Genomic DNA, 19,111 nt, shown 5'->3' on the forward strand with positions numbered 1-19,111 from the left:
GGGAGGAGGTACAGGAGCCTGAAGATACACACTCAGCGATTCAGGAACAACTTCTTCCCCTCTGCCATCAGGGAGGAGGTACAGGAGCCTGAAGGCACACAGTCAGTGATTCAGGAACAGCTTCTTCCCCTCTGTCATCAGGGAGGAGGTACAGGAGCCTGAAGATACACACTCAGCGATTCAGGAACAGCCTCTTCCCCTCTGCCATCAGGGAGGAGGTACAGGAGCCTGAAGACACACACTGTGATTCAGGAACAGCCTCTTCCCCTCTGCCATCAGATTCCTGAATGGACATTGAACCCGTGAACACCACCTGACCAACGCGACAAAGTCTGCAGTTGCTGGAAATCCACACACCCAGCTGGAGGAACGCGGCAGGTCAGGGAGCGCCCGCGGAAACGAGTGAACAGCCTCACCAGCAACAACACGAGTGAATCTGCAGATGCTGGAAATAAATAAAGACACAAAATGCCGACAGAACTCAGCAGGCCGGAGTTCTGCCAGCATTTTTGTGTCTTTATTTTTTTTTGATTACCTCCCCACTTTTCTTTCTCCCTTTTGGCAATAGTTTCACTTTTTAAATATATGCAGAGTAATTTGCTGTTTTTTTGTATATATAGCGTATCACCGCGGCGTAGGCCGGTGATCGTGGACCGGCCCCCGGGGACGGAGCCGACCGGGCTGATTCGCTGCCGGCCTCACCCCGCCCGAGGGAGCCGGGTCTCCGGTGAGGGGCTGCGGGCTTGCCCCGCACGGACTCCGGGCAATGGGGGAGCTGGGCGACGAGCCGCGGACAGACCGGGCCAAAAGTTTCCTGCTGCTGGATGAGGAGGAGCAGCTGCTGGTAAGTTTCATGGCAGAGGGCGGGTCGGCGGGGAATCCCCGGCCGGTACATTGTATCCCCCGACCTGGCTACACGGTAATCGCTCCTCTCCCACCCTCCAGCCCCCATTCTGCCCTCTCACCTCGCCTCGCCTCCTCCTACTTTCCCCCACCCCGCCCTCTCCTCCATCGCCTTCCTCAGTGGCCCACTTCCCTCTCCTATCAGATTCCCTCTATAGCCCCTCACCCCCCCCCCCCAAACCTACCTTCCCCACCCCACTCGGGGAAGCCCAACCTTAGGCCGTTCAGCACGGAGCCTAAGGCCCCAGGGGCACTCTCTCCTTCCTTCATTAATAACAACAACTACAGCACGGAAACAGGCCGTCTCGGCCCTTCTAGTCCGTGTCGAATGCTTACTCTCACCTAGACCCACCTACTACCCGCACTCAGCCCATAACCCTCCACTCCTTTCCTGTCCATATACCTATCCAATTTTACTTTAAATGACAATACTGAACCTGCCTCTACCACTTCTACTGGAAGCTCATTCCACACAGCTACCACTCTCTGAGTAAAGAAGTTCCCCCTCGTGTTACCCCTAAACTTTTGCCCCTTAATTCTCAACTCATGTCCTCTTGTTTGAATCTCCCCTACTCTCAATGGAAAAAGCCTATCCACGTCAACTCAATCTATCCCCCTCATAATTTTAAATACCTCTATCAAGTCCCCCCCTCAACCTTCTACGCTCCAAAGAATAAAGACCTAACTTGTTCAAACTTTCCCTGTAACTTAGGTGCTGAAACCCAGGTACCATTCTAGCAAATCTCCTCTGTACTCTCTCTATTTTGTTGACATTTTTCCTATAATTCAGTGACCAGAACTGTAGACAATTTGGAGGAAGGGAATCCCTGTTTCCCACTGTGGACAACAGGCTGGTCTCCCGGCCTTGATAACCCCTGGCTTCCTGCTGCCCCAGCGTTAACCCTGGCACCCCGGCTTACTGCAGTGGTCCACCCAGCGTTAACCATGGCACCCCGGCTTACTGCGGTGGTCCACCCAGCGTTAACCCTGGCACGTCTGGCATCTGGTTAGGTTAACGGGTTTGTTTCTTGTGTTGGAGTGAGATAGCCGTCCAGCTGCCAGCCGAGGGAAGGGGAGAATGGTAACTGGGAACTGAACGATCAGTCGACGTTTCAGGCTGAGACCCATCACTGGGACTGGAGAGGAAGGTGGGGGAGGACAGGACAAACTAGAAAGTGATACGTAAAGCCATTGGGGGTGGGGGGGGGAGTGAAGTAAAAAGCTGGGAGGTGATGGGTGGAAGAGGTAAAGGGCTGGAGAAGAAGGAGTCGGATAGGAGAGGAGAGTGGACCATAGGAGAAAGGGAAGGAGGAGGGGACAGGCATGTGAGGAGGAGAGGTAGGAGACCAAGGAAATGAAGAGGGTGGGGGAAAGGTTGGAGAATTCCACGTCCACGTTGTCAGGTTGGAGGCTGTCTAGTTCATGCCACCTAGGAAGTTGTGTAGGATCTGAAGGCTGTACCTTAGCCCAGCTCCAGCATCGTGGGTTCAGTCCGGAGCTCTGGAACTGTGTGGGGTTTGAATGTTTCCCCGTGACCATGCCGCTTCTCCCTGGGCGCCGCGGTTCCCTCGTGGCGGACAGGTTGGTACTGTTACCGCCTGCTGTTGGGTGAGCGGGGTAGATCTGGGGGTGTTGATTTGTGTAGATGGGAGTTGGTGGCCAGCACAGACTGGATGGGCCGAAGGGCTGGTTTCTGTACTGTTGGGAGACATACTGAATGGTGTTTGGTGACGCCTCACCGTCTGTGCGGTTAATTGGGGGATTGCTGGGCAGTACAGCTCGAAGGGGCTGCGGTATGTCAGTAAATAGATAATAATCAGTCTCACTCTCCCCACCCACACGACCCTCCAGTTTTCTATCATCCACCTGCTTATCTTAAATGTCCCTACAGTATCTGCCTCAACCACCACCCCCGGCTGGGGGTTCCACATAGCCACCAGTCTCTGTTTAAAATAGATAAATTGCCTCTGACATCTTCCTTATTCCCCCCGCCTTAACTTTCCTGCAATCACTTTAAAATGATGCCCCCTCGCGTTAGCCATTTCCACCCTGGGAGAGAGTCTCCGGCTGTCCACCCGGACCATGACTCTTATCATCTTGTACATCAAGTCGCCTGCCATCCTCTGAAGAGAGTTCACTCAACCTATCCTCGTGTTTTGGAGGGAAGTTCTGGACCCTCAGTTACTTTAACTTTACAGTACAGTACCGTCCCTTCAGCCCACGATGTTGTGCTAACTCTGGAATTAGTTTAACGATTACCTCTGACTTACCCCCTCCATTTCTCTGCCATCCGTGTGCCCATCTAAGGGATTCTTAAATGACCCCAACGTATCGGCCTCGACCAGCTCCGCTGGCGGTGTGTCCCACACGCCCACCGCGCTGAGTGTGCGTGTCGGGGAGAAAAGGTCTTTCTCTGATACACACCCCATCACCAGCACAGGTATTAAACACAGAGCACTACAGCACACTGCAGGCCATTTGGCCCACTATGTTGTGCTGACCCACTGCAAGAACATTCTAACTCTTCCCTCCCGCGTAGCATCGCGTGTCACCTTATGTAAGTCTAGTCAGTCTGTGCTCCACACGTAAGCGCTCACTTGTACAGTAGGGTTGGTTTTATGTTTATATATCGTGCGTTCTTGTGTGTTTTATGCTGAATAACAATGATTTTGTTCTCCTTTAGACTCTTGTACTGATGAATGACAGTAAACAGTCTTGAATTTTCCTTTCATCCATGTACCTATCTAAGGGATTCTTAAATGTCTCTAATGTTTCTGCCTCTACCACCTCCCCTTGCATCCCCTTACCTCTGATACCAGGCAAGGTCATTTGATTCCAACAATTGGTTTATTGATCATTAGTCTCTCTGGTGCTTCCCGCTTCCTCCCCTCTGCCCTCCCTTTTCCCAACCACGATTCCCCTCTCCCTGCCCCCTTCCCACTCACAATGGAGACCCAGATCAGAATCAGGTTTATCATTGCTCACATCTATCATGAAATTTGTTTTTTTTTCTGTCGTGCAGCGACAGTACAGTGTGATACATGAAATTGCTACAGTACAGTGCAGAAATCTTGGGCACGTCTATATAGTGAGACTTTTACACAGGGCTGTATCTTGTACAGCTCTAACTAAAGTTGCCTCTCACCCTCCTCCGCTCCAGAACGAAAAGCCCTAACTCGCTCAGCCTATCCTCATAAGACAAGCTGTCTTGCTATTCTGATCAAAATTCAGTTTTGCGAGTTATTTGACGGATTAGCTGGCGGCTGGGTGCCACAGTAGCAGAGCATCGCTATGACAGCTCGGGGTGTCGGAGTGAGTTTACCTCTCGTGTCCTCTGTAAGCGAGTTTGTTTGTTCTTCCCATGAGTGCGTGGGTTGTGTCCGGGTGCTTACGGACTGTGGACTTTTCAGACATGTGGTTTTTATATTTTGTAACGCCCGTTCCTTTTCCGTTGTGTCGTGTGAGGGGAGGGTGTTTGGGAGTTGGTGGTCTCTTAGATTTTTTTGTGCGGGGGGTGTTATTTTTTTAGGGGTGAGTTCCTGTTCTGTTTTGTGCGGGGAAAGGGGATTTTGGGGGTTGATGATTGGGAAACCGTTCTTTTTTGTATGCCCGGGGGGGGGGGGGGGTGGAGGTGTTGGTGTTGATGCTTCTCACTGAATGATGTAAATGTTATTTCCTTGTGGCTACCTGGAGAAGAGGAATTTCAGTGTCGTATATGGATACAGGCCTTGATAATAACTGAATCTTTGAATTTATTTTTTTTGGCTCCAGTTTCCTCCCACACTCTAAAGACGTTCCAGTTAGCAGGTTAATTGTCCAGTAATTAGGACAGGGAGTTGTATCAGCGGGTTGTTGGGCTGCAAGGACCTACTCAATACTGTGTCACTAAATGATTAAATAAGCTTGGTACGTTAGCTGTAGACTGCTTTCGGGGGTGTGCTGGGGTGCTGTAGGAATGCGCTTGCTGCCAGAGAGTTGAGCTCTTGCCTCGGTACGTTAGTAACTGTAGTCGGATGTGGAATCCTCAGCCGTCCCTGATTAGCCCAGTCACAGGATAATTTACAACAACCAGGTAACCAACTAACCCCAACGCCTTTGGACTGTGGGAAGAAACTGGAGTGCCCGGAGGAAACCCACACACTCGTGGGAAGAACGTACAGAGGATGCCGGAATTGAACCCTGAACTCTACTCCGAGTGTCGCGCTAACCGCTATAGGGATGTGGGCTTGTACGGGCTGAGAAGAGGCGTAGAACGAGCGGACAACCAGCAGCGTTTTCCCAGAGCAGAAGGGGCATAATCCGAAGGTGACTGGAGGAAAGTATAGAGGGATGACAGGGGTAGCTACTTTGTTGACATGGAGAGCAGTGTGTGTGTGTGTGTGTGTGTGTGTGTGTGTGTGTGTGTGTGTGTGTGTGTGTGTGTGTGTGTGTGTGTGTGTGTGTGTGTGAGAGTGTGTGTGTGTGTGTGTGCGTGTGTGTGTGTGTGCGTGTGTGTGTGTGTGAGAGTGTGTGTGTGTGTGTGTGCGTGAGTGTGTGTGCGTGAGTGTGTGTGCGTGAGTGTGTGTGCGTGAGTGTGTGTGCGTGAGTGTGTGTGCGTGAGTGTGTGTGCGTGAGTGTGTGCGCGTGCGTGAGTGTGTGTGTGTGTGTTTGTGTGTGAGAGTGAGTGTGTGTGAGAGTGAGTGTGAGTTTGTGTGTTTGTGTGTCTGTGCTGTTTGGGTGGTGAGACGTTAGGGACATTTAGGAGATCCTTAGCTAGGCGCATGGCAGATAGAAAAATGGAGGGTTATGTGGGGGGGAAGGGTTGGGTTGATCTTCAGAGCTGCTTAAAAGGTCGGCACAGTGTAGTTGGTCAAAGTGCTGTGTATGTCTGGTTGCCGCTATTGCAGAGGAGGCACAAGGGGAAAACTGGAGGGAAGTATACTTAACTGCATAACTCTGAGGTCCAAAGGGTGTGTCCTGTTCTCTGTTGGTAAGCTCTGGACCCAGGGGAGAGCCTCCGGCCGTGCGGGCTAACGCTTGTCCTTGTCGGGCAGGTGGCGAACGAGGAGAGCTTCCTGGAGCGACTGGGGGCCGTGCCAGGGCAGACGGTAAAGGTCCTCTCTATCTTCGGGAACACGGGCGACGGCAAGTCGCACACCCTGAACGCCGCCTTCTTCGGGGGCCGGCAGGTCTTCAGCACCTCGGACAGCCAGAGCTCCTGCACGGCGGGGGTGTGGGCAGCCCTCCAGCCCTCGCTCTCCCTCCTCCTGCTGGACACTGAGGGCCTGCTGGGGGCCTCGGCTCAGCCGGCCCGGCAGATGCGCCTGCTGCTGAAGGTGCTGGCCGTTTCCGACGTGGTGGTCTACCGCAGCCGCGCCCAGCGCCTTTGCAACGACCTGTTCGGCTTCCTGGGAGACGCCTCGCGGGCCTTTCTCCGGCACTTTGCCAGCGAGCTCAGGGCCGTGTCCGTTCGCTGCGACCTGGACATGCCCCTGTCCAGCCTCGGCCCCGCAGTCATTATCTTCCACGAGACTGCCAACACCAACCCATTGGGCAGCGGTAAGTCCCCCTCCCCGTGGTGCGAAAGGATGCGGACCCTCCGGGTGGAGACTGGTACTGGACCCTGGAAGCCACCCGCAAGCAGGGGGAGCAGCACCTCCCCCAAGGCACCCATGCCCTAAGGGGTTTCCTCATGGCATTGGCACATTGAGACTGGGCTACCTCAGGCAGGCAATGTGGACCAGTGGTAAACCCCTTTGGTCCATCGCGTCTGCTCCACCATTCTGTCGTGACTGATTTGCTTTCTCTCTCAACCCCATCCTCCTGCCTTCTCTCTGTAATCTTTAACGCCCTGACTAATCAAGAACCTATTATTGTTCGCTTTCAATATACCCAATGACTGGGCCTCCACAGCCGTCTGTGGTTAACAGATTCCACAGAGTCACCACCCTCTGGCTAAAGAAATTCCTCTCCATCTCCGTTCTAACTGGACATCCTCTCCACAACCACTCTATCTGTATCCTCTGGTCCTAGACTTCCCCACTATAGGAAACATCCTCTCCACATTTGCTCTATCTGTGTCCTCTGGTCCTAGACTCCCCCACTATAGGAAACATCCTCTCCACATCTGCTCTATCTGTGTCCTCTGGTCTTAGACTCCCCCACTATAGGAAACATCCTCTCCACATCCACTCTATCTGTGTCCTCTGGTCCAAGACTCCCCCACCATAGGAAACATCCTCTCCACATCTGCTCCATCTGTGCCCTCTGGTCCTAGACTCCCCCACCATAGGAAACATCCTCTCCACATCCACTCTATCTGTGTCCTCCGGTCCTAGACTCCCCCACTATAGGAAACATCCTCTCCACATCTGCTCTATCTGTGTCCTCTGGTCCTAGACTCCCCCACTACAGGAAACATCCTCTCCACATCTGCTCTATCTGTGTCCTCTGGTCCTAGACTCCCCCACTATAGGAAACATCCTCTCCACATCCACTCTATCTGTGTCCTCTGGTCCTAGACTCCCCACTATAGGAAACATCCTCTCCAGGTCCACTCTGTCCAGGCTTTTCAATATTGGATAGGGGAGATCCTACCCCCACTACCGCCTCGTGGGCAGCATGGTAGTGTAGTGGTTAGCACAGGTACCCTGGTTTAATTCCCGCTGCTGTCGACAAGGAGTTTGTACGTTCTCCCTGTGACCATGCAGGTTTCCTCCGGGTGCTCCATTTCCTCCCACAGTCCAAAGACGTACTGGTTGGTAGTTTAATCGGTCATTGCAAGTTGTCCCGTGATTGGGCTCGGATTAAATTGGGGGATTGCTGGGTGGTGGGGGTCGAACGGCCAGAAGGGACTACTCCACACTGTATCTCAATATATCAGTAAAATTCTGCTGAATTCCAGTGAGTACAGGCCCAGAGCCACGATACATTAACCCCTTCATTCTTCTGACCTTCCTGTGGACGCTGTCTGTGTGGCTGAGCTGGGCCGCAGGGGCGTAGAACAATATCCTCAATGTCCTGCTGTCCCTTAGCTTGCTCCAAGATCAATGTAACCCTCCCTCCCACATATCCCTCCATTTTACTTTCAACTAAGCCTTTAAAGTCCCTAATGTATCTGCCTGGCAGGGCGCTCGACTCTGTGTGTGAGGGAGGAAAAAGTATCCACCTCTGACGTTCCCGCTGTAGTTCGGTCCAGTCCCGTAAGGTTGCGTCCCTTTGTGTTAGCCATTTCTGCCCTGGGGGGGAGGGGGAAGTCTGTCGATGCCTCTTACCAACCTGAAACGCCTTATTTATTGATCGATTGAGATGCAGTGCAGAATGGACTCATCTGGACCTTTGAGTGCTGCTGCCCAGCTACCTCCGATTTAACCCTAGCCTAACCACAGGACAATTTGCAAAGACCAGTTACCCTACCAACGGAACTGTGGGAGGAGCCCAGAGCACCCGGAGGAAATCCACGTATTCCACAGATAGAACATGCAGACTCCTTACAGGCAGCGGCAGGAATTGAACCGGTGACTCCTGAATGGTCCAGTGCTCTACTGACCACTACGCTACCCATGACCTGCAGTAATTCCATCATAATGTCCATTGGATCTTGCTGTGTGTAAATTGGCATCCCTGATTCCCGCTCGTACTCCAAAAGAAGCCAGAATTGTCTGTAAGGTGCCACGGGATGTTCCTGAAAGGGATGGGGAAGGGGCTGTGGAAATCGGTGGGTGGGGGGGGTGGGGCCGCCTCATTAGAGTGAACCAACAGGAGTGTGGTCCGACCTTCCGCAGATTCCCGGGTCCCCGGAGGTGCCGAGCAGCTGCTCCAGAAGCGGTTCCACGAGCTGGGCCTGTCCACCGACGCCTTCAACTCCATTGAGTACGTTGGCACGAGGACCGCGGGCGGGCCCACGGACTTCAGTGGCTTCCTGCGGGCGGTGCGGCGATGTGCGGGCAATGCCTCCACCCGCTCCCGGAGGGCCCCATCTGTGGTGTACTGGGCACTGAAGGTAATTGGGGGTGCCAAGGGAGGAGGAGGTGTGGGGTGTGGACCAGTTCAAGCACTATGAAATGATCAATATACACATTGATAATTGGTTTACTGAGAGAGGTGCGGTGCATCAGGTTTGGATTTAATACCACTGACGTACTGTACACAGCCACCCTGTCCCTCAGACCCTGGCCCCGTTCACCTCAGCGTCTCCTTTTTCTGTGCGTGTGACCTTGCTGAGCACTGTTTGCCCGCTGCCTTTCCTCCACCAGGAGCTGGACTGCGTGGAGTGTTTGTGGTGGGGCTGAGGGGTGATTGCCACGGCGGCTGTGACAGGCACCACAGCAATGCAAGTCTTCCCTGCAGTTCACGTTACCTTTTAATTTATTTAGCGATACCGCGCGGTGTAGGCCCTCCCTCCCCAGCAGGCCTGATTTCGCCCTAACCTAATCACGGGACAATTTGCAATGACCCATTGACCAAACCAGACTGGATCGCACGTTTTACTGGAAGGATGTGCGAATACCTTACAGAGGATGCTGTGATTGAACTCTGAACACCGAGGCCCCGCGCTGTAATAGCATCCCGCTAATGGCTGTGTTACCGTGGCAACCAGATGGGGGCTATGCAGGAGGGAAAGGGTCGGATTGATCTTGAAGTAGGTTAAGCATTGCGGGCCGAAGGGCCTGGGCTGTGCTGTAGTGTTCTATGTTCTATTCCAGGCCCTGAGCGACCGATTCAACGGGGAGATTAGCAACGATCGACTCCCAACTCTCTCCTTCTTTCCCGATGAATATTTCCGGTGTTGCACTACCTGCCTCAGCTGTGGGTGAGTCCTGAGCAGCATTTAAATGCCTCTGCCTCCTCTCATTGAGACCTACCGAATATTGAAAGGCTTAGAGAGAAAGAGGATGTTTCCAACAGCGGGAGAGTCCAGGAGCTGAGAGCGTGGCTTCCACATCGAGAGAAGTCACTTCAGAACGGAGATGAGGAATTCCTTTAGCCAGAGGGTGGTGGATCTGTGGAATTCATGACTGTGGAGGCCAAATCAATGGGTGTATTTAAAGCGGAGGTTGATTAGACAGGGTGCCAAAGGTTATGAGGAGAAGGCAGGAGAATTGGATAGAGAGGGAAAATAAATCAGCCATGATGGAATGGTGGACCAGACTCGATGGGCTGAATGGCCTAATTCTGCTTCTAGGTCCCATGGCCTTACTGTCTCGCACATTGCTCCAGGCTCCCTCCTGTGAATCCAAATCTGAAGGAAAGGGGGTTGAGTAATTTATTTATTTCATTTTATTATTATTAAGTTAATAAATGTTGGTTGATTATTGAATTGGAAAGCGGTGTGACCGTGCCTGGTCCCCCAGTAGGGTTGTTAAGAAGGCCATTTTCTGTGTTGGCCTTTGTTAGTGCGGGGACTGAGTTCGAGAGCTGTGATAATGTTACAACTCTATTAAACTGATTAACCCACACTTGGATATTGTGTTCAGTCTGGTCGCCTCATCATAGGAAGGATGTGGAAGCTTTAGAGAGGGTGCAGAGGAGATTTACCAGGATATGGTCTGGGTTATCAGGGAAGGTTGAGCGAGCTGGGGCTTTTCTCTTTGGAGAGAAGTGCGACGAGAGATAACTTGATAGAGACATACAAGACAATAAGGGGCTTAGACTGACTGGCCTGTCAGAGACTTTTTCATAGATTACTGACTTACTGCCCGTCACACCGCTGATGTCTGAGGTCCTCCATCTCTGGGGGTGTTCAGGGCTTCCTTCATCTTGTCAGTAGCTTCCTCTCGGTTTACACTCCCGTCAGTCATGCAAATCCCGGGTGGAGACTCAAGAATACCATCACACTCGGACATAGAAGTATTCTTCATGGCCGTTTCAGTAACAGTTTTGTCTGACCAGTCAGGGTTGTCAGCCCTGAGCTGAACCCCTGAACCTGGAGGACCGGTGGACCACTCTACGTCTGGCCTCTGCCCTTTGACCTGTTGGCATGGGTGACCCTACCAAGAGCCAAAGCAGAAAGTCCTGACTCCAGCCAACATAACTCCCTGGGTCACTGAAGCACACAAACCTCCAAACCCTACGACAAGGTGTTACTGTCCTGTATCTCAGGATAACTACTCTACTGCCTGATAGGATGCTGGTGTTTCGGGCAGCAATGAAGGTCCTCCGTCTCTGGGGGTGTTCAGGGCTTCCTTCATCGTGTCAGCAGCTTCCTCTCGGTTTTCACTCCCGTCAGTCATGCAAATCCCGGGTGGAGACTTGGGAATACAGTCACACTCAGATGTAGAAGGATTCTTCATTGCTGTTTCAGTAACAGTTTTGCTTGTCAGCCGTGAGCTGAACCCCCGAACCTGGAGGACCGGTGGACCACTCTTAGTCTGGCCTCTGCCCTTTGACCTGTTTGTCATGGGCGACCCTACCAAGAGCCAGAGCATAAAGCCCCCACTCCAGCTGTCGGGGTCATCGAGGCACTCAAGCCTCAAACCCTACGACAAGGCTGTGGTCCTTTCGGAGGAGATTGATCTTGGAGTAGGTTAAAGGTCAGCACAACACTGTGGGCCGAAGGGCCTAAGCTGTTCTGTAATCCTCCACGTTGTGCGTTGCAGGGCCCGGTGCGGGCAAAGTATGAACCACATGAAGGATGGCATTCCTCACGCTGCCAGCGAGCGCTGTCGCTTCACGCACCAGTACAACAACAAGGTGCTGATCTGCAAGGTGGGTGCCCCCCCCTCCCCCAACCTTGCCCTCGGGAAGGGGGGTGGGGGGTGGATTTACTGGGCCTGTCGAGAGTCGGTGTCCCCCACCCCACCCTACGCTGCCCCTCGCTCCTTGCCCCCAGGATGGAGGGGTGAATTTATCGGGGCATTGTTCAGAGTGGGTGGGAGCTTCACGCATCGTGCCAGTAGCTTTTCCTCGGGTTGGGCGGTGGGGGAAGGTCTCCTGTGCGGCTCACTCCGTGAGTCACCAGTCCCAGGCTCGCCGTCGTGCTGAGGGAGTGCCGCCCTGTCAGATATGAGCTCTGCAAACTTCAGCTTCACCTGTACCTCCCTGGCACAGGCCCCTGCACACTCCCTTTCCAGTCCCGATGAAGGGTCTCGGCCCGAAACATTGACTGTTTATCCTCCGTAGTAGTAGATGCTGCCTGACCTGCTGAGTTCCTCCAGCATTTTGTGTGTGTTACTCTGACCATAGTCCTGCCTGTCCTGCTGAGTTCCTCCAGCATTTTGTGTGTGTTACTCTGTCCACAGGCACTGTCTGACCTGCTGAGTTCCTCCAGCATTTTGTGTGTGTTACTCTGTCCACAGGCACTGTCTGACCTGCTGAGTTCCTCCAGCATTTTGTGTGTGTTGCTCTGTCCATAGACACTGTCTGACCTGCTGAGTTCCTCCAGCATTTTGTGTGTGTTACTCTGTCCATAGACACTGTCTGACCTGCTGAGTTCCTCCAGCATTTTGTGTGTGTGGCTCTGGAGTTCCAACGTCTACAGAAGCTCTTGTGTTTATCTTCTAACTAGTCCTCCTTCCCCTCTCCTCCCTGCAACTGTTTATATTCCTGAGTCTTTCCCTTCCATTCTTGGCCTGAAACATTGACTGTTCATTCCCCTCCATAGATGCTGCCTGACCTGCTGAGTTCCTCCAGCACTTTATGTGTGTTACTCTGTCCACAGGCACTGTCTGACCTGCTGAGTTCCTCCAGCATTTTTTGTGTGTCACTGTGCATAGACAATGTCTGACCTGCTGAGTTCCTCCAGCACTTTGTGTGTGCTACTTTGGATTTCCAGCATCTGTAGAATCTCTTGTGTTTCTAAGTCACTGATTGCCCTCGTTACCACAGAAGTCAAAGATTCAAAGTACCCTTATTATTTCAGTATGTATACAGAATACAACCCTGAGGTTCCCATGGACAGCCACGAACCAGGAAGCACCATGGGACTCGATTGAAGAAAGCACCAAATGTCCATTTAAACACCTGGCAAAAACCAAGTGAATAACACAGTGAGCATTGAACATCGTTACACTGCTCGGTCCCCGAACGGTCCAGGACCCGCAGCCTCCGAGTTCAGCACGGTGTCAGCAGCCGCAGGCCACAGCGTGCGTGCAGAGCCAGTTCCGCGCTGAAACACGGCAGTCACATCGCCGAGGTGGCGTGAAAAGGAGTGAAGAAAGCATGGAGCGTGAACGGCAGAGACGCGGAAAGTGTCCACAGCTGTGGATTGCGCCCAGCATCGAGGGCATCGGTCATCGAACTGCAGAGTCTCTTGAAAAGGATTCCACAGCCATGGGCCGCCAAGGCAATCGAACTGCGACCCAAGACTCGCGCGCCTTCCACTGGCAGCGGCGAAAGGGAGACGGGTGAAAAGCAGGACACCCGTTCGTTTTCACTCTTCAGTTTTAATCTTGCTCGACGCTCTAATCGGAGTGGAGTAATGGAGCCGGCCGCGGGTTCACATTCTGCCGTTAGGAATTGATGACCGACCCTGCTCAACCTCACTGAATCCCCGAAGATTTGACAACAGGGACAAATCATTCGGTCGGCTCAAAGATACATTCTTAAAGTGGAATTTACAGGCTGCAGTTGGTCTCAGATCCGGGTAAGAAATATATTTTAAAGAAGAATGTCTAGCCGCTCCATGAGTTGTCTACGGGATTTTGGCGTTCGTCACTGGCGCCACCTCGCCACAAAATACTCCACAGGCAAAACACAGGATGCCCTCAGTGGTCCTCATTAATCTGCCAATCAGACGGCTTCTTAGATAACACGTCATCACAGCAACCCTGTCCACACCCTATCAGAGACATTCCCTTTGTCCTAACCTTCCTACCCCCACCCTTTCTGCAAATTAAAACTAAAGCCTTTTCTCACCTTTCCTGTTCTGCTGGAAGGCCGTTGAGAGAAATGCTAACGGCATTCTACCCTCTGCAGACGCTGCCTGACCTGCCGACTAGTTTTTTGTTTCCTCTCCAAGATGCCCCTGGACTATCCGGTGCTGAGTAGCAGGGCCATGTGATCTAAAGTCCGTCTCCCCCTTCCCACCCACGATAGTCCAGAAGGACCATTGTGCAGGACTTGATGGCACCCTCTGTCCCTTTAGAGGGGCAATAGTCAGGGACTCAGTGGTGATTCATACTTGGGAGTGCCCAGTTCAGTTTCAGCGCATCTTTAAAAAAGCACACGAGTTATTAATATCACATTCAGCTGGGGGAAGAGCATTCTGATTACATAATGGCAAAACAATTACAGCATCAATTACGCAAGAGATTCTGCAGATGCTGAATGCACATGCATTTGGTTTATGGAGGCAGTGTGTAGTGAGACTACTAGCAAGGACAGGCTGACGATAGGGCAAAATTACAGTCAACCGGATGACTGCATTGTAAAGGAGGGGCAAAATCGCAAAGGACGATGAATACAGGACTGAATGCGTGCGGTATACAGAGTAAGGTGGGTGATCTTGCAGCACAGTTACAGATGGGCAGGTATGAAGTTGTGGGCATCACTGAATCATGGCTGAAAGAGGATAATAGCTGGTTGCTTGATGTTCAAGGGTGCACATTGTATCAAAAAGATGGGCAGGAAGGCAGATGGGTTGGCTGGACTCTGTTGGTAAAAAATGATATCAAATCATTAGATGACAGAGGATCGGAAGATGTAGAATACTTGTGGGTAGAGCTAAGGAACTGCAAGGGTTAAAAGAAACCCCCAATGGGAATTGTATACCAGCCCCTGAACTGTGGCAAAGATGTGAGTTATAAATTACAGTAGGAGGTAGAAAAGGCATGTAAAAAGGGCAATGTCACAGTAGTCATGGGGATTTCAATGAACTGGTAGGTTGGTGTTGGATCCCAAGTGGGGGAGTTTCTAGAATGCCTGTGAGATGGGTTTTTAGAGCAGCTCGTGGTTGAGCAAACTAGGGGATCAGCTGTTCTGGATTGGGTGTTGTGTAATGAAGAGAGCTTAAGGTAAAGGAACCCTTGGGGGTCAAGTGATCTTGATATCATTAGACCCTGGCATGGTGCCAGCGGACTGGAAAATTGCAAATGTCACTTCACTCTTTCAGAAAGGAGGAAGGCAGCAGGAAGGAAATTATAGACCAATTAGCCTGACCTCAGTGGTTGGGAAGATGCTAGAGTCAATTGTTAAGGTTGAGGTGATGGAGAACTTGGTGACACAGGACAAGATAGTACAAAGTCAGCGTGGTTTCCTTAAGGGAAAATCCTGCCTGACGAACCTTTTGGAATTTGTTGAGGCAATTACAAGTAGAATAGATAAAGGGGATGCCGTGAATATTGTATATTTGGATTTTTAGAAGGCATTTGACAAGGTGCCACACATGAGGCTGCTTACCAAGTTAAGAGCCCATGGTATTACAGGGAAGTTACAAAAATGGTTAAAACATTGGTTTATTGGTAGGAGGCAGCGAGTGGGAATAAAAGGATCCTTTTCTGGTCAGCTGCCAGTAACTAGTGGTGTTCCGCAGGGATCGGTGCTGGGACCACTTTTTTATGCTGTATGTCAATGATTTAGATGATGGAATAGATGGCTTTGTTGCCAAGTTTGCAGATGATACGAAGATTGGTGGAGGGGCAGGTCGAGTTGAGGAAACAGGTAAAATGCAGAAGGATTTAGACAGATTTGGAGAATAGGCAAGAAAGTGGCAAATGAAATACAATGTTGGAAAATGCATGGTCATGTGCTTTGGTAGTAGAAATAAATGTGCAGACTATTTTCTAAACGGTGAGAAAATCAAAAAAATCTGAGATGCAAAGGGACTTGGGAGTCCTTGTGCAGAACACCCTGAAGGTTAACTTGCAGGTTGAGTCTGTGGTGAGGAAGGTAAATGCAATGTTGGCATTCATTTCAAGAGGTCTAGAATACAAGAGCAGGGATGTGATGCCAAATCTTTATAAGTCACTGGTGAGGCAACACCTTGAGTATTGTGAACAGTTTTGGGCCCCTCATCTTAGAAAAGAGGTGCTAGCATTGGGGCAGGGGGTGTTCAGGGGAAGTTTACGACAATGATTCCGGGAATGGAAGGCTTATCTTATGGGGAACGTTTGATGGCTCTGGGTCTGTACTCGCTGGAATTCAGAAGTATGCAAGGGATCTCATTGAAACCTTTCGAATGCTGAAAGGCCTAGAGTAGATGTGGAAAGGATGTTTCCTATGGTGCGGGAGTCTAGGACAAGAGCGCACAGCCTCAGGGTAGAGATGTGTCCATTTAAAACACGTGTAGACATTTCTTTAGCCAGAGGGTGGAGAATTTGTGGACTTTATTACCACAGGCAGCAGAGGAGGCCAGGTTGTTGGGTGATTTTAGGCTAGAGCTTGATAGTTTCTTGATTGGATATGGCATTAAATGTTACAGGGAGAAGGCCAGGGAGTGAGAATGAGGGGGGGGGGGGGGAAAGATTCAGACATGATTGAATGGCGGAGAAGACTCAACGGGTTAAATGGCCTAATTCAACTCGTGTTTCTTATGGTCTTAATATCATAGAATTCACCCTGCAATTTGAGAAGGAGAAACTAAAGTCAAATGCCTCGGCGGTATAAAGGGAATTACAGAGGCACAAGGGAGGATCTGGTCAAAGTTGGTTGGAAGGAAACACTAGCAAGGATAGTGGGAGCAATGTGGAGGCACAGGATAGATGTATTCCAAACAAGTATTCTAAAGACAAGATAATGCAACCGTGGTGGACGAGGGAAGTCAAAGCCAAAGAGAATGCTTATAATGGAGTAAAAATTAGTGGGAAGTTAGAGGATTGTGAAGCTTTTAAAAACCAACAGAAGGCAACTAAAAAAATCAGAAAGAATGAAAAGATGGAAAATGAAGGTAAGCGAGCCAATAATATTAAAGAGGATACCAAAAGTTTCTTCAGATACATGAAGAGTAAAAGAGGCAAGAGTAGATTTTGGACCGCTGGAAAATGATGCTGGAGAGGGAGTATTGGGGGACAATGAAATGGTGGATGAACTGAAATTTATATTTTGCATCAGTCTTCACTGTGGAAGGCACTAGCAGTAGGCCAGAAGTTGGAGAGTGTAAGCGGACAGAAGAGAGTGAAGTTGCCATTAATAAGACGAAGGTGCTAGGGAAACTGAAAGATCTGATGGTGATGTCATCTGGACAAAATGGTGCACACCCCTGGGTTCCAAAAGAAGTGGCTGAAGAGATTGTGGAGGCATTAGTAATGATCAAGGATCAATAGATTCGGGCATGGTTCTGGAGGTATGGAAAATTGCAAATGTTGTTCCACTCTTCAAGAATGGAGAATTGGAGTTGACTGTTAAGGATGTGGTTTCAGAGTACTTGGAGGCACTTGACAAAATAGGCCGTAATCAGCGTGGTTTTCTTAAGGGAAAATCTTGCTGAATAATCTGTTGGAATTCTTTGAAGAAATAGATGTGGAGAGGAGGTTTCCTATGGTAGGGGTGTCTAGGACCAGAGGGCACAGATAGAGTGGATGTGGAGAGTATGTTTCCTACAGTGGGGGAGTCTAGGATCAGAGGACACAGATAGAGTGGATGTGGAGAGGATGTTTCCTATGGTGGTGAGTCTAGGACTGGACGATACAGCCTCAGAATAGAAGGATGTCCATTTAGGATAGAAGTGAGAGGAATTTCTTTAGCCGGAGAGTGATGTACCTGTGGAATTCATTGCAAGGATGGCTGTGGAGAGCAAGTCATTGGGTATAGTTAAGGCAGAGGTTGATAGATTCTTGATTAGTCAGGGCATGAAGGGATATGGGGAGAAGGTAAGAGATGGGCTGAGAGGGAAATGGATCAGACATGATGAAATGCAGAACAGATTCACTGGGCCAAATGGCCTAATTCTGCTCCTGTACTGTATGATCTAAAATGCTGGAGGAACCCAGGGTTGTACAGGAAGGGTGAAGAAGCCAGAATAAGAAGATTTAATAGATGCTGGCAACACACACAAAATGCTGGAGGAACTCAGCATCTACCGAGAGGAGTAAACAGTCAACGTTTCGGGCTGGGACCCTTACAGCACAGCATCATTTTGTTGGGTTTCTGAAGCAAGGACGCCTTTTCTTTAGGAGAATGTTTGGAGATTCTCCTCACGTTCAGACATCTCAGTCTGGCATTTTGGGTGTTTGCTCAGGAGCTTTCGGCTAGTCTAGGTGAGTCTAGATGTTCCTGAAGCTGGTGGAGAGGGACTTTGGCATTCTGTACTTGTGTGATGGTAGCTTCAAGAAGATGGCATGGCCCAGATGGTGGGCATCTTAGATCTTGCTCATGGCAAAAAAAATTGGATGTATTTTTTGAGTCAGAGAGGTGTCAGGGCAGTGAAGTGTTGACTGTCACACATTGTAGTGATCTAGAATATTCTCTCAGAGTGGCGGAAGGTAATCCCCTTTGATCTGTACTCCACTTCCATCCATTGGGTTAGAGCACCCATTGATTGCCTTGTCGGGGGTCAGTCACCCCAGGGACCTCCCAGTCCTCTGCTCACTCGGTCTCTTTCCTCTTCCTCCACCCAGACTTGTTTCAAGCACGGCCTCGAGGTGACCGTCAGCCCCAAGACCTCTTCCTCCACAGACGGCCAGTGGCTCGGGTTGGCCACCTATGCCTGGTCAGGGTGAGTTGAGTGCGATTGTTGAGGGGGGGCGGGGGGGAGGCACGGCGTCTTGGTGACCACTGCACGGCCAGAGTCCGCTGAGCGTTGCGCGCATGCTACGTTGGCACTGGGCTGTCGTCAGCACGCCCTTGGGTCGCGTTGGTCGTTAACACAAGCGATACATTTCTGTTTCCATGTGGCTCCTCTCCACGCCTCGTGGTGCGTTGGGCAGCAGCCTTACCGTTTCTTTCGCATTTTTGTCTGATTTTTATGAGACCGCGTTGCTAACCCGACGCAAAGCACGGATGGGAAGCCAACTGGATTTGAATTCGGGACCGCTGGCCTCGAAGATGCCACTTCACCACCGGCTGGCTACGTTTCAGTGAATGTGTGATAAATGAATCTGAAGAATACTGTGACAACGCTGGGTGTTGTGTTTCTGCGTAGGTATGTGCTGGAATGTCCAAACTGCGGGATTATCTATCGCAGTCGGCAATACTGGATTGGGAACCAAGACCCAGAGGGCTCGGTTGTGCGTGCGGAGCTGAGGCACGTCTGGCTGGGGGTGAGTCCTGTGCCTCACTGCAGAGTGGGGGTTCCGTTGCCTTGCGGCCTCGGAACTGAAGGTCAAAGTTGTGTTTACCATCAGAAGCTCAAAGT

General features: G+C 50.9%; 1 protein-coding gene across 3 annotated transcripts in view; it reads left to right on the forward strand.

The window, feature by feature from the left end:
• Nucleotides 1-246: 246 nt before the first annotated feature.
• The window catches only part of LOC132402278 (zinc finger FYVE domain-containing protein 1-like), a 36,832-nt gene continuing 17,967 nt past the window's right edge, over nt 247-19,111 (forward strand). For 2 of the 3 annotated variants that reach the window (XM_059985117.1, XM_059985118.1), the window contains exons 1-7: nt 385-844; nt 5,937-6,441; nt 8,667-8,884; nt 9,588-9,694; nt 11,481-11,589; nt 18,375-18,472; nt 18,899-19,016. In XM_059985117.1, coding sequence (XP_059841100.1) covers nt 767-844; nt 5,937-6,441; nt 8,667-8,884; nt 9,588-9,694; nt 11,481-11,589; nt 18,375-18,472; nt 18,899-19,016 — 1,233 coding nt within the window. In that variant the 5' untranslated portion in view covers nt 385-766. The other variant, XM_059985116.1, reaches the window with a different exon arrangement.

The sequence above is a fragment of the Hypanus sabinus genome, chromosome 11, assembly GCF_030144855.1.
Source record: "Hypanus sabinus isolate sHypSab1 chromosome 11, sHypSab1.hap1, whole genome shotgun sequence".
In the NCBI taxonomy this organism is placed as follows: domain Eukaryota; kingdom Metazoa; phylum Chordata; class Chondrichthyes; order Myliobatiformes; family Dasyatidae; genus Hypanus; species Hypanus sabinus.